At 39.7% G+C, this 15436-nt stretch overlaps 1 protein-coding gene across 9 annotated transcripts; it reads left to right on the forward strand.

The window, feature by feature from the left end:
* The first annotated feature begins 1393 nt into the window (after positions 1-1393).
* Positions 1394-11261, forward strand: LOC309714158 (uncharacterized protein). 9 transcript variants are annotated; one of them, XR_014278830.1, is made up of 6 exons: positions 1394-2158; positions 3551-3663; positions 4575-4714; positions 7489-8172; positions 8452-8942; positions 10335-11261. XR_014278830.1 is itself a non-coding variant. In XM_082546392.1 (5 exons), exons 3-5 carry the CDS (start codon positions 4697-4699, stop codon positions 8860-8862), a joined length of 1113 nt encoding a protein of 370 aa, XP_082402518.1. In that variant the 5' UTR covers positions 1394-2158; positions 3551-3663; positions 4609-4696; the 3' UTR covers positions 8863-9438. The 9 variants fall into 9 exon arrangements, 8 of the variants coding, with proteins under 8 accessions (XP_082402518.1, XP_082402517.1, XP_082402514.1 ...); XM_082546392.1 differs by lacking the exon at positions 10335-11261 and having other exon boundaries at positions 4609-4714; positions 8452-9438; XM_082546388.1 differs by lacking the exon at positions 10335-11261 and having other exon boundaries at positions 1395-2158; positions 8452-9438.
* The last annotated feature ends 4175 nt before the right edge of the window (positions 11262-15436 follow it).

Below are 15436 nucleotides of genomic sequence, written 5' to 3' on the forward strand. Positions count from 1 at the left end.
CTTCGGTATCTGATTCAATGGTTTATAAGGAAGTGAGTCATTCGCGGGATTTGTGGTGTTGTGATGGTGACAGATAGCGAACCACTGATCATTCCACTGAGAGATTTGAAGCCAGCGAGGAAGAGAGGAGGTTCTGTTGTGTGGGAGAATTTTGAGTTGATTTTGGTCAGTTGGGTGGGTTTTCCAGCTTTGTGTTCTTGTTGTTTGCTTTTGTTTTGTGCGTGTTTATTTTATCTTATAATGGGAAAACGGTGGCACGGTGGTTAGCACTGTTGCCGCACAGCAAGAAGGTCCTGAGTTCAATTCCAACATCAGGCCAGGGTCTTTCTGTGTGGAGTTTGCATGTTCTCTCCGTGTTTGCGTGGGTTCCCTCCGGGTACTCCGGCTTCCTCCCACCATCCAAAGACATGCAGCTTGTGGGGATAGGTTAATTGGATAATCCAAATTGCCACTAGGTGTGAATGGTTGTCTGTCCCTGTGTGTTGGCCCTGCGATAGACTGGCGACCTGTCCAGGGTGTACCCCGCCTCTCGCCCTATGACAGCTGGGATAGGCTCCAGCGCCCCCCGCGACCCTGAAAAGGATAAGTGGAAGCGAATGGATGGATGGGAAAAAACTTAATGTCAAAAAAAATCTGCTTTCATAATATAAATATAATTAAGTAACTTTAGAAAAACTTCCACTTGATTCTTTACATTTAATGTTGTAAAAATATATATTTTATTGTTTAACTAATCTGAAAATGTTAGTCTGCCAAATGTGCAGCAATTTAATGTATTTATTCTCTTTAGCTGAGTTTGTGGGGCCCAGGTAGACTGTATAACTGCATCTCTACCAGTTTCTCTGCACTCCAGCCTCTTCTGTTCCACGTGAAGGGATTTTCCTTAATGCAGGAGAAATTATCTCCACGAAAAGGAACAGTTTCGACCATCGCACAGTGGAACAAATTCTCTTCTTAAATAAAAATGAAAAAGGGTTACCTTAAATGCATCATGCTTTTAATTTGCAAGTTCATAAGCATTTTCCCTTTCACAATCAGTTCTACCCCCAGGTCAAAAATATGTATAGGAAAATTTCCCCAATATAATATTATTTATAAATACACCCGTCTAGCTCTTGCACAAGTGCATGGAGGCGGGAGCTCACAGCAGAAGCATACTCCAGAATGTGTTGTACATTATTATATGTATATTATATGTAATGTGGTATTTTTCAATTATTGTATTTACCAACATCAAGAAGTCACAAGCAAAGAAAGACCACACCATGGTGCATATTTAAACAAGGAGAGTTTACTGGTCGAAATTATTTATTAAACAAATAAACCGCATTTTTTTAACCCCCCAAAAATACACGTTCAAAGCAACACAACAGTGGCCCAATATCAGACAGAATTCCACTCTGTAGAGTGAGTGGGCAATCATAATGAAGCAGTTGGTTTTATTTTGTGGATTCAAGCTGCTCTTCATATTTTTGGCCACCAGATGTCACCAGAGAGGACTGTGTTGAAAAGCTCCGAGTAATGAACCGTTTTTCAATACAAGCTTCAGAAAGCTTCATTTGGCCATCACTACCTCGGGGGTCTGACCGTTGTTGTAACGCTAACAAAGTGTAAGCAAACTAGATGATTCCTAGAATTATATCATTATTAACGGCAAATTTATACATGAAAGACTCTGTGCCAACCTTTACGATCCACTTGCAAGGTTAAGGATCCATGCAGGAACGAGACAAGAAATAATAATAAAAAAAGAACATATTTCTGCCGACTTTGGAGGTCACGTGTTTCCGGTTAGTGTGGTCACGTGTTTCCGGTTAGTGTGGAGGTCACCTGTGTCCGGTTACTGCGGAGGTCCCAATATGGCGCTCCCCAGCGGGTGCAACCAGACCCTCCGCCCGGTCGCGCGGAAAGAGCTGCTTTTCATGAAACGGGAGTAAATTAGTGAACTTAGAGGAGAGAAACAAACTAAAGTATCGATCATAAACCACTACCAACGTCCTGATCGATATCTGCATCGATCTGCCCACCCTTGTCTCCTGGATCGTAGCTGAGATCAGCGTGAACCACGTGGGTCTCTGCTCCCTGATCTGTTTCCTGTGTTTGGAAAGAGTTGCAGCTTCATCGCGGAGTTTCTCTCGGTTTGTGGGCTCATCTAAAGGTAAGCACCGAGCTAACTTTACTGTGAGTTCAGTTCATGTTGAGTTTAGCTCCTGAATGAGGTCTTCTGCTGCTCTCCTCGGTGTCTGTTCACAGTTTATTGTGAACACGTTGAGAGAAGAGTGAGAGAGTGTTTGGAGAAAAACACCAACTAACCATTAGCTCAGCATGCTGGGAGAAGTTGAGCGTTTGCTCGCGTTTTGCTCGATTATTTCTTGCTGTGACTCGGGGGCGTTTTTAGCCCATTTTTGAATCACAGGACCCCCAAAGATTCACAGTACTTTATAAAAAGCATATAGTATTTGGTTGAGACGTAATATTTTAAAAACAAAAGTATAGACCCCCCCCCCCCCCCCCCCCAAAAAAAAATGGTCTGTTCCAGCTCGCCTCTCCCCTACTCTGGCTCTGTTGTCCTTTCTGCCAGAGCGATGGTGGCTGAGACGCAGCAGAGCGGAGGTGTGAGTGCCTGCCTTAAACCAGGACATATTAGCTGCATTTAACCTTCAGTTATGTAGGAGTCAGACCGTGTTTCCTTTTTAGCTGAAAAACATTACACCAGGTAACCTGCAGTGTTGAGAGCGTGTTTTCCGATGTTTGCTACTCTACAGTCCGTCCTACTCTGTAGTAAAATCAGCGACATTTGACCGTCCTGTTGCTCCCATTGGAATTTATGTAGCCTATTTAAAATCTACAACTTAAAATTGTTGTTACCACTGTCCTGTTTGAAATGGAACGAGAGAAGCTGGTTATTTTGTCATATGTGCATGTGCCGATATTAAACCCAGCAGCCACATTCAGGTAAAAGTGTAAGATCAAATGATCCGTCAATAAAGGATAATGTTGGATCAGTGTTTCAATATTTATATCTTTTATTAGATGTACATGTGGTTTGGTTATTTGCCTTTTGGTTGAAAGTACACAGTATATAATGATGTACCACGTGATCGCTTGCAAAACAGCTACGTTAGCGTTAGGGCTGTCTGATATAACGATATATATCGGATGACGATTTAAAAACGTCTATCCTTTCATTTTACGCTATCGTTTGTTTCCTGCTGTTGCAAAAAAATAAAAAATAAACCTTAGACTCAAACGTTAGAACAGGCTTTTCCCCGCAACAGGCTGTGTAATAAATACTCACAAAGAAAACGGCGTCCGTTACAACTTATGTCTAAAAATGTATCGTTTCATGCATCGGTTAAAACATTTCACACAAGTCGAGCTGCCCGAGATTCACAGAATTTATGGAAAATTTTACATTTTTGTGATTTATATCGTTATCGGACGATAGATGTCTTATATCGGGATATGAGATTTTGGTCACATCACACAGCCCTAGTTAGCATAACATTAGCTAAAGGATGAACGCTAACTTTTTTCCACTCGATTAAAGGTAACGTGAGGGTTTCTGGTGGTTAAGGACAAATGCAATCGCATGCCAGGATGCTCTAAACAGACCAAACTTCAGTCAGGAGAACAACTGAGATAATCCATCCACAATACGAGGTTAGTCATTAATATACTGCAACAACATGGGAATAGAGCAGCTGCGAGAGAATTCAACATTAATGAATTAATGTTAAAGAAGTGGAGGAAGCGCAGTTTTTGGCTTTCCTCATATTCCAAAAGTGCTTCGTCTCTTTGCTGTGACTGTCGCCCGCCATAATTTGCAGACGATGTTGTTTGCAGCAGCTGCAATGCCTCCGACCAAAACAGGCGGAGCTTGTTGACACCAACAACATGTGCTATTGCGATAGAGTGATATAGTCAAAATCTCTACCGTTGGCCAAATTTATATCGTCTCTACCGTATACCGTTTATACCGCCCACCCCTACTTATGATTTAATAAAGATATTTACAGACTTTGAAATGACTGAAAGATTTATTAGGGTTTGTTTTGAGTTTTGTTCAAAAGGGAATAACTTCATATAAAAAAAAAAAATCACATATGCTGGACATCTTAAACAATTTTTTTAATAAAGCAGCACAGCAGAAAAAAATCAGGGCTAACCCTTCACTCTATCATGTGGCTCGGTGCTGTCCCCGTTAAAGAGCCAAGGACCTTCTTTCCACTTCCTCCATTTATAGGTTGGATGCAGTGAGTAACACTGGGGAACAACACACCCTCGTTGTATTTAAAATATGTGGTGGTAAGGCAGAGGTCTAACTGTTGCTATGCTGCTACCAATGAGCCTGAGTGGGACTCCATCTTTGTGTATATATGGAAGTTCATATATACAGGGTGCAGCATCCACCGGGTAAAGGTGGTGGTATGCAGGGAGCTCAGTGGGTTTTTTCAAGTTCTTGTAGACAGCTGATGACTTTCTTTTTGCTTCTGGGGTTTCACCTTGAAGCTTCATAGGTATTGTTGTCACTGAGTGTAGTAATGTTTATTTGCTCTGCTTCTTCTTGTCAGGGATAAAATACATATCTATACTTTTGTGTCCCAGCTGAGTAACAGGAGGAGAAGAGTCTGGTGGAGCAGCAGAGGAACAGTTTCAGCCATTTGGGCTCAGCTCAGCCACTACAGAGGAAACAATGACTTCAACACAGGAGGTGAGAAAATATCTCAGCTACACTGTTATTGAAACTGTGCACAGCTGGTTGTTAACAGCAGCTTTATCTTTTCCATCCTGGGCTCCTCCATAAATAGAAAATCTACATTCACAAACAAAAACCACAGAAGTTGCAAGAAAATACAAAGATCATATTTTATCAGCACACATTAAAACAATATCATCAGTTGGACTGCCCATTTTTCATTAAGTAAAAGATTTTCTCCCGTGATCAGGGCTGGGCCATATCGCCAAAATTCATATCTCGATATTCTGTAGCTGGATGGCGATATACGATATACATCTCGATATTTGGTGATGGTCAGAGGGGCCGATGGCACGATATGGCAGCCTCGCTTCTGTCAGTCTGCCCCAGGGCAGCTGTGGCTACAACTGTAGCTGCTTCCACCAGTGTGTGAATGTGAGAGTGAATGAATAGTGGCATTGTAAAGCGCTTTGGGTGCCTTGAAAAGCGCTATATAAATGCAATCCATTATTATTATTATTATTATTATTATTTATTTTAAGCCATAAAGTAAGAACAAAAAGAGTTCTTAGTAAAAGCTGTGTCCCAGATTTCGCAGAGGCAGTTTTATTAACAGACAGCATAGATGTACATGAAAAAATTACTCAGAAATAAATTATCAGCATTTATTAAATAATAATGCTCAAGGTATAAAATAAAACAATGTTGTTTTTGCGCATAACAAAAAGCAACCGTGCAGTCAAAATGTAAACTAAAAGATGCTGAGCGTAATAACAAAGACAGATTTCGCAGCTGCTCTGTTCCCATGTTCTACTGTGTACCGTGTGACAGCCGTGTCTCTTAACAGGTGCCATTTGTGGTCCTTATACACACAATAAGGTAATATTACGTTGAAGCATGGTACGTATTACTCCGCGACGCTTCTGATTACAGTAGCCGTAATGCCTAGACAAACCATGTGAGTGAAGTTGGCCCCTCACTAGGGGTGCAACGATACTCGTATCGATATTGAACCGTTCGATACAGTGCTTTCGGTTCGGTACGCATATGTATCGAACAATACACAATTTGTAATTTCTTTTATCAACTTTCCTTCTGACTATGCTGTCTGTGTTGAGCGCTCAGTGGATCTGCGCTCGGCAGTGCAGCCTAGGCGGAGCAGTCGAGTGCAGATTCACTGACCGCAGGGCAAGCTAGCGAGACAGAAGCTAAGCTCTCAGCAACATGGACCTCCCCCACCCTCATTCAGATCTGGCGTTTGGAATTATTTTGGTTTTCATGTGAAGCATGACCCTGAAGGTAAGCGAGTCATGGACAAAAGTAAAACAGTATGTTGGATGTGCCACGCAATGCTCAATTACATGGGTGGGAACTAGTGTGTTAGCGCAGTTAGCTCGTTAACGTGTTGGCCGTCCAGCCCCACGCACGGACGATCCGCGGTAGCTCGTTAACGGAGATTTGCCGTGTTGTGGCGTTAACGTCATTTCAGATTAACGCTGACAGCACTAGTGGGAACACAACGAATATGACTGCACATTTACTCCGACAGCATCCTCGTGCAAAGACAAATGGAAGCAGACAAAAACAACAAGCACGCATGCTACTAACTTTACCCGAGTCATTTAGACAGCCGTTAGCACAGGATTCTCCTTATGGGGACCTGATATGTTTAATATGCTGCTGAGAATATAGCCCAGAAGAAGCGTATAGTAGAGCTTTTATTTTGGAAAGAGCCATTTCTCTGTAATAAACTCTCTTTTCCAAAGATTTCTCCATTAGATAGATTTATTTTTTTATCCCTTTGTTGTTTCAGCAACATTAAATTTAAAAACTGTACTTTTGAGTTAAAATATATATTTATAATTTTAATAAATGACAAATTAAAAAGGCATGAACATTTTTGTATCGAAAAAATATCGAACCGTGAATTTTGTGTATCGCTACACCCCTACCACTCACCTTCTTCAAATCCAACAAAAGTGGTGTTAATCAACTGTGCTATGTTTGTGCTGCTTCTGTTTTAAAGATATTAATGAAAATGTAAGGGTCAAAATGTCAACCAGCGCCCCCACATTAACTAAATCAAACAAAATTGATGTCAAACATTTGTGTTATGTTTGTGTTGCAAATTTTTTTGTTTCTGCTGCTATCATTTTAAAAATATTAATAAAAATTTCTAGAGGTCAGAGGTCAACCAGCCACCCCACATTAATGGAATCAAACAAAACTGGTGTCAATCAATTGTGCTATGTTTGTGCTGGTTTGTGCTGCAAAATATTTTGTTTGTGCTGCTATCATTTTAAAAATGTTAACAAAATAAGGTCTTGATCCGTGCTTAATCATCCAGGTAAGTAAATCCCAAAAGGTTGATTCTGTTCACCTGGACGTAGCGGTTTTAGTGGGAGAAACGTTTCGTCACTCATCCAAGTGACTTCTTCAGTCTCAGCTGACTGCAGGTTTCCCCAATCATATACACTCTCCTTCAAGATGAAAACCAGATTTAAATTTTCTCCTCTTCTTTCCTCATGTACTCTGTATTTCCATTGTTTTGTTTTGTTTTTTCCGTACCTCTCTCACCTGACTTCCCAATGTTATGTTTGTGTATTCTATGTATGGTTGGAAGGGGTGCTCATGATGGTGCCGGATCGTCTGGCAGTCTTTAAAACATTTTTCCTCCGGATAAATAAAGTATTATCAGTTAATCAATCTTTGATTCCACTAATGGAGTTTCAGTTTGTTCCACGACTGCATTTCACTCACTGCCTCTGTTTGTATCTCTGTCACTGCAGGACCAACATGGAGCGAGAAGTCAGCGCTCTCAGGAGGCCGACAAACCTCACAGAAGAAAGGGGCAGAAAAAATACAGCTGTGACGAGTGTGGGAAGGATTTTAATCGGACGTCTGACCTGATACGGCATCAACTCATCCACAGTGGAGTTAAAGCACACTACTGTGACTTGTGTGGAAAGTCTTTTACCCTGGCTGCGAACTTAAAAACACACCAACTCATCCACAGCGGACTTAAACCGTACAGCTGTGACTTGTGTGGAAAATCTTTCACCCAACTTGGACACTTAAAAAGACACCAACTCATCCACAGTGGACTTAAAGCACACAGCTGTGATCAGTGTGGTAAAGCTTTTGCTCGTAGTAGCAGCTTACGAAATCATCTAGTTACCCACTCTGAAAATAATCAAGCGTATAGCTGCGACATTTGTGGAAAAACATTCTGCTCGCTAGTCAAACGAAATATTCACCTGCGCATTCACACTGGACAGGATGTTTACTGGTGCGATCAGTGTGGGAAACTGTTTACAACAGCCACACACTTAAAAAACCACATGTTTATCCACACTGAGGAGAGACCTTATAAATGTGACTGGTGTGAAAAGGCTTTTAAAGAGCCACATTCCCTGAGAAAGCATCAACAGATTCACACCAGAAAAATACTCTACAAGTGCAGTTACTGTGAGGTATGTATTCATATTTTTTCAGTTGCAGTTATTTTGAAGTATTATGTGAATGAAGTTTAATTTCAAAGCTAAACGAGACGTTAAAACTAGCTAACCAGCGAGGAGTTAAAAGCGGCGAAAACAACACCCACAAACTTATCTCACTACAACATAGGGCCGAAAATATGACGTGATTCTAGTGTAATCAAACTCGGGGCTTGAGCTTTATTTCAGGCAATGTTCAGGATTAAAATGTTGAAGGAATTCCCTGACTCTCACTGTCTTTGTGTCTTTGTTTAGAAGCAGAGCGACACAGATGGATCCACTTCTCAACCCTGTCGTCACTGTGGTGGTGGGAAAGAGTTTCTCTGTGACCTTTGTGGAAAAACTTTCAGTCATCAACAAAGCCTAAAAGTACATCAGCGTAGACACACTGGAGACAAAATGAACTTCTGCAAAGAATGTGGGAGAGGTTTCCCCAAACCAAGTGAATTAAAACGACATGAAGTCATTCACAGTGGGGTTAAAAAGCACGTGTGTGACCAGTGTGGGTCATCCTTCACCACTGCAGGTTACCTTAAAGTACATAAACGAGTCCACACAGGAGAGAAACCATACAACTGTAGACACTGTGACAGACGTTTCTCATATTCAGGGACTCGAGATTGCCATGAACTTCGACATATTGAAGTGAACTTAATAACAGTGTGACAAGAGCTTTAAGAATCTCAGTTTATAATCCAAACATAAACAATCCCTCACTGTAAATAAACTGTTTCACTGTTACCAATGTGCAAAAACATAGCATAGCATAGCATCTTTATTTATAACGCACTTTACATCCAACTATGTTGACCAAAGTGCTACAAATATAAAACAGAGAGGAAACAGTTTAAATTACATATAAAATATCTTAAAATTAAAAGTAATATAATTAATAAGAAACGTATTAAGAGACATCAACAAGTCCTGCTGTGCTAAAAGCCAAGGTAAATAAATATGTTTTAAGACGTGATTTAAAAACAGATAAGGAAGGTGCCTGTCTAACATGTAAAGGCAACTCATTCCACAATTTTGGTGCTGCCACAGCAAACGCCCGATCCCCTCTGAAGAGCTGGTCTGCCGACCTGAGGGACCGGGAAGGTATGTATGGATGAAGAAGCTCAGAGAGGTACACAGGGGCAGCATTGGACAAACATTTAAAAACAAATAAAAGCATCTTAAAATGGATCCTAAAATGCACGGGCAGCCAATGAAGTGAATATAAAACTGGGGTGATATGCTCGTATCTATGAGTGGCAGTTAAAAGGCGTGCAGCAGCATTCTGGACTAACTGCAGTCGAAAAACAGAAGATCGACTCACCCCAAAATAAAGAGAATTACAGTAATCCAGCCGAACGGTTACAAAAGCGTGGATTACTGTTTCAAATTGCTGTCTCGTAAGAAAGTGCTTAATTTTGGCCAGTTGCCTCAGATGAAAGAAACTAGACCTTACAACCAACCCGATCTGGCTTTCAAGCTTAAGCTCAGGATCCATTTTAAAACCCAGATTAACAATCTCTGGTTTACAGAATGATTTCAGGGATTGCAAATCAACACACGGAACAGCAGTGGAGGCAGGTCTGAACACCATTACTTCAGTTTTAGAATCATTAAAACAAAGAAAGTTTAGCGCCAACCACGACTTGACGTCCTCCAGACATGTTTGTAAACGATTTACAGACGACCCATCTTTCTTTTTAAGAGGAACATAAATCTGGCAGTCATCTGCATAACAGTGAAACGAGAGTCTGTGTTTTCTAAAAATTGAGCCCAATGGAAGTAAATAAAGTGAAAACAGGATAGGGCCCAGAATGGAACCCTGTGGTACTCCATGAGACAACGGAGCTCGGGAGGACTCACAGTTTCCTAAGCGAACTGAAAAGGTTCGGTTTGTTAAGTAAGACCTGAACCATTTCAGAGCCACACCTGTTATACCGACACACTGCTCCAAACGTGAGATTAAAATTTCATGGTCTACAGTGTCAAATGCAGCAGTTAAATCGAGTAAAATAAGAATGACACTTTCACCAGAATCACATGATAAAAATATATCATTAAAAATTCTTAAAAGTGCTGATTCAGTGCTATGCATTGTTTTAAAACCAGATTGAAAAATCTCCTGAACATTTTGTGCATTCAAGTATGAAAAACATTCACTTCATTATCTGCTCTGTGCAAACATCAGCGCGATCCTGCAGGACGGACTGCACTGGATCACAGTGAATCTGAAGAGACAGAAAGATCCTCTTCTGGTTTCAGGGTCAGACTTACAAACCAGATCAGGCTCCACAGAGTTCAGATGGAATCTCCTGTAAAGAGTGTCAGCTGATGTCACACTTGGATCTCATGAGGTAGCTCTGATGTTTGGACTTCAATTCAGGAAGAAATAACATTCGAAACGTTGTTGTTGGTTTTTTTTGTTGGTTTTTTTCCCATGACTGAGCTCGTAATGCCTATTAGTCGTATTAAACTAAATTGTTTTAATTTAAATTAATTCAAATTCTATTATTTCTTTTTGGACCCTCAGAAAACACCAAATTCTTTTTACATGTAGATAGATGCTGGATGCCGGTAGAGTTACGTATTCTGAATACTTTGGATTACTTAATATATTTTCATGCCTATTACAACTATATGAATGTACTATTGCTATGTGATTTATTACTATTATTGAAGGCCACTCGCCATACCAATACCAACTAATTTTTAAATCTTAATATAAAATGAGTAACAGTAGGGTGGACATTAGGTATGGCTTTTTGCAGTGATCTTGCATAGAAAACAACTTCTGTATCAATAATATGTTTTCCTTTTGTCTACTTTGTGGCTCTGATTTCTGGACTTGCATCAATAATCCTGAATGTTACATTTGGGAAGCTGCAAGTCTTTTACTTTTTTTATTTTATTTTTTTATTTATTTATTTTTTACGGATTTTGATTCTCCAAAATGTTATCGCTGTTACGTTTAAATGGTTTTCCCATTGGGACACCGTATTTAGTAGTAGTTGTTGTTATAGATATTGTTTTACCTTACAGTTAACTGATATTGTATAAATACTTGAACTTAACTATTGTTTTGATCTTCTGGCTGACTGGTGTTTTCACCTGTAATACGGTAGAGGTGGGGGGGATCGATACAGCACAGCATCTTGATATTTTGCGTTGTGATGTTGTCTCAATACAGTGACACCAAACATCGATATTTATTAAAGAAAATAAAATACTCTGGGAATTACTCTGGGAATACAATGAATAAGGGAGCTCATCTTATAAGAGGCCAACTTTCTGCAAACAGTTGCGCTCTGACTTGAAGTGACTGCAATCACTTTGGGAGAGATTGTTGCAGGTTTTAAATAAATGCTGCCTTATTTATAAATTCAGACTAAATGCTACCATGTTTTCATCAGTTTGGTGTTAGGCTTGGTCAGTGAGCACTGCTCGAGGGGACTCGACTCACCGGGTTGGTTAGTCAGTTGCCGTTAATAGACTTACATTAGTTTATGTTTGCTAACTAAAAGCAGAACTCACTGGAATATAAAGACACTAGAACTAGAAATCAGTCTAAGGGGGGGTCACTTTTATGCTGCCTCTGACTTCAACAATACCTTTAAAGTTAACCTGAGGGTATACAGTCTACTTTAACTCTCTATCTTTTAAGCAGTAAGTGGTTCTTCGTTGGGAAAATCTCCCGCTTACAGTGGCTTGCAAAATTATTCGGCCCCCTTGAACTTTTCCACATTTTGTCACATTACAGCCACAAACATGAATCAATTTTATTGAATGTATTAATGTACATTTATAATTCCACGTGAAAGACCAACACAAAGTGGTGCACACGTGAGAAGTGGAACAGAAATCATACATGATTCCAAACATTTTTTACAAATAAATAACTGCAAAGTGGGCTGTGTGTAATTATTCAGCCCCCTGAGTCAATACTTTGTAGAACCAGCTTTTGCTGCAATTCCAGCTGCCAGTCTTTTAGGGTCTGTCTCTACCAGCTTTGCACATCTAGAGACTGAAATCCTTGCCCATCCTTCTTTGCAAAACAGCTCCAGCTCAGTCAGAACCACTTCATAAAGTGGTTGTTCAGGTTTAAGCAGTGGGAGGCGAAAACCTAATATATCCATAAGTGATGGCTTAACATTCTGCATTCAAGTATAAGTTTGTCTAAGTCCGCCATTGTAGAAATTCATTGCACCGAACGAAAAACGTGCACAGTGTGACGTCAAAATAGGCGCACACCTTTGACGCTGCGTTTTCTCAGTTTTCCTCATCCACACGTAAATGCAAAAACTTGAGTTTTCGAAAATATCCACCCTGGCAGGCGTTTTTTAAAATCTCCGTTTTCAGCGAACGAAAACGAGGTTTACGTGTGGACGAAAGGTGTAAACGCATAGAAAAATCTGCGTTTTCAAAAATACCCTGGTACGTGTAGACGTAGCCTTATTCATTATTCAAGGCACAAACGGAAAGTCATGTACGCGTGCAACGTAAAGTTAGGTGAGTGTGCAACGTAAAGGTGAGCGTGCAACGTAAAGGTGAGCGTGCAACGTAAAGTCACGTGGACATGCCGCGTGAGCATTCGAACTGAGTCTAAAGTTTTCGTGTGCGAATTGAAGCGGGTGCTCTCCAATCATCAAAAGTAACAAAGTCATTGAACACATTTATACAGTTACCTTTACATTTACCAATCATATATCACAGATTTACACTATTTTTTTTTTAGTACTATGCAAAAAGGCAAAGACAGAGCGACAGTCTGGGTCAATGGTGGCCGAGGCGACGGCAAGGCTAACAAAGGAACCCTCGAAGCGTTAGGCTAGCTTTGTAACAGAATATAACAGAAAAGTATGAAACTCCAGCTGAGTTGTAAGATGAAAAGTGGACACAATTTCGGGCTCCCACATTTTGTCAGAAACTGTACATTAACGAGTTTTTTACTGTTATTCAAATGCAACTGTGGAAATAACAAATAGAAGAAAATTCATTCATTCTTACCTTATACTAATCGTGGTGCAGGCCAGTGCAGTGCATGAACTGATGCCTTCTCCGGTCAATTCCGCTGAGAGTAAATCTAATGTCCCGCTCTACTGTACAAGACAATGGTTACCTGGAGGGATGTACCACTGTGAGAGGGGTGCTGCGGAATAGTCCAAGTGATCGCTGCTTTAATTTCCCGCTCAACTATACATAAATTGCAGGTCGACACGATTTTTCAAAGCTGGTGAACTAGACCAAAGTCATTGATAACAAAAGAACAATAAATCTACTTTCTCCGGTACTTTATACCCGCTCAGTTGCAATGCAATTTAATGCACTACTAGAAATCGATGGCTTTTTGATGGTGTCCGGCGCGGAATGATGGTCAACTATAAATAGACGTTTTCTCGACGTTGTTGTTGTCACCTGGTCAACTACAAATAGATCAAATATCAATGACAAAAAAACAACGGTAAATCAACATCATTTCAACGTCCCTATAGTAAGACCATGGGTTTACCACAGTATTTCAATGTTGTTACAACAGTGACATTTCAACCCTGACCATAACGACGGATTGGATGAAAAATCAACATCGATTCAATGTCGTCTTGCTATCTGGAATCTTTTGATTGGTCGACATGGTACATTTTTTGACCATTAGGAAAGGGTGGGGTTTTTTGGTGTTGTCTTCGATCACAGGTGGAAAGTGCTTTATGGCATTTTCCTTATGAAACACAGTTTTTACCGTTTCTTCCCGCAGTAAATATAAACAATGATAGTATTCAGGAAGAAAACCAAATATTTCATATATTTTTAACATAACTCTGGTTTTACGTGGCTGATCAACACAATTTAAAAACTCCATCAACGCTGTCATAGCCTGATACCACAATTTTTCTTAAAAATGCCAGCCAAGTGCCAATTGCTTTACACGTAATAGAGGATTTCTCAAAAGGGTCTGGATTGGTCCTAAACTTAAATAAATGTCAATTATTGCCTGTCAAAGAGTGTAATGTTCAGAGTATTTGTAATATAACAGTTAAAAATGAAGCAGCATATTTAGGTCTGATTATCTGCAAAGATCCAAAAGACAGAATTTTACTAAATTGTCCCCCAATTATTAAAAAATCTCAAACCAAATTAAATCAATGGTTGCAGAGAGATTTAAGTTTAAGAGGAAGGGTATTGCTCTCAAAAGCAGAAGGTCTGTGTCGACTGACTTATGCAGCAATTTCTCTGCATGTGGACGGCAAAACTTGTAAGGATATCGACCGAATGCTCTTCAACTTCCTCTGGAAAAACAGGACACATTACATTACATCAGAAAAAGTGTATTGATGAATGACTATGAACACGGTGGCCTCAATGTTTTGGATTTTACTACTCTAAACAATACATTTAAGATTAATTGGGCTAAACATTTTCTTAAAAATCCGGTATCCATTTGGAAGTTTGGTGGTCTAAGTTATCTTAGGTTGTGATTATAATATAGATAAGCTTCCAGAAAACCTTTCGATGCTTCACAAACAAGTTCTATTAGCTTGGTCCCTTATATATAAACACAACTTTACACCCCATACGTATTCAATTTGGAATAATAGGAACATAGTGTATAAAAATAAATCTTTTTTTTTTCTAGGTGGGTTGAGAAACGGATTGTTTTAGTGAATCAGCTGTTTAATCCTAATGGGCAGCTTATGTCCTATTCAGAATTCTTAAACACCTATAAATTTCCAGCCACACCCAAAGAATATGCCATATTATTTGATGCAATACCTACGGGTATTATAATGCTGTTTAAAGGTATTCAACCTTGCATATCATCTGTTTCTCTCCCCAACCCTTTAGATTCACACATAGGAAGAATCTGTCTAACAAACCACAGTAAAAGTAATAAGAATATCCGTGCTTTGTTCCAGACAGAATCTCTAACTATTCCACATGTGGTCTCTTATTGGAATTTCTTTGTCAGTAACATTAACTGGAAAAGAGTATGGACAATTCCTAACAAGTAACTGGTAACGAATAAAGTGAAGGAAGTCTCATTTAAAATACTGCATAAATTTTATCCTGCTAATCATTACGTGACAAAGTTCAAAAGGGACATAAATGTGAACTGTGGATTTTGTGGAAGCCATCCTGAGACTGTGCAACACCTTTTCTGGATCTGTTCATACGCTAGAACATTTTGGAAAGACTTCAGTAGATTCATTGCTGGACATCTCTATAAAGACTTTACTGTGAAATGGGAAAATCT

This window comes from Aulonocara stuartgranti, assembly GCF_965226115.1.
Source record: "Aulonocara stuartgranti genome assembly, chromosome: 9".
Lineage (NCBI taxonomy): Eukaryota > Metazoa > Chordata > Actinopteri > Cichliformes > Cichlidae > Aulonocara > Aulonocara stuartgranti.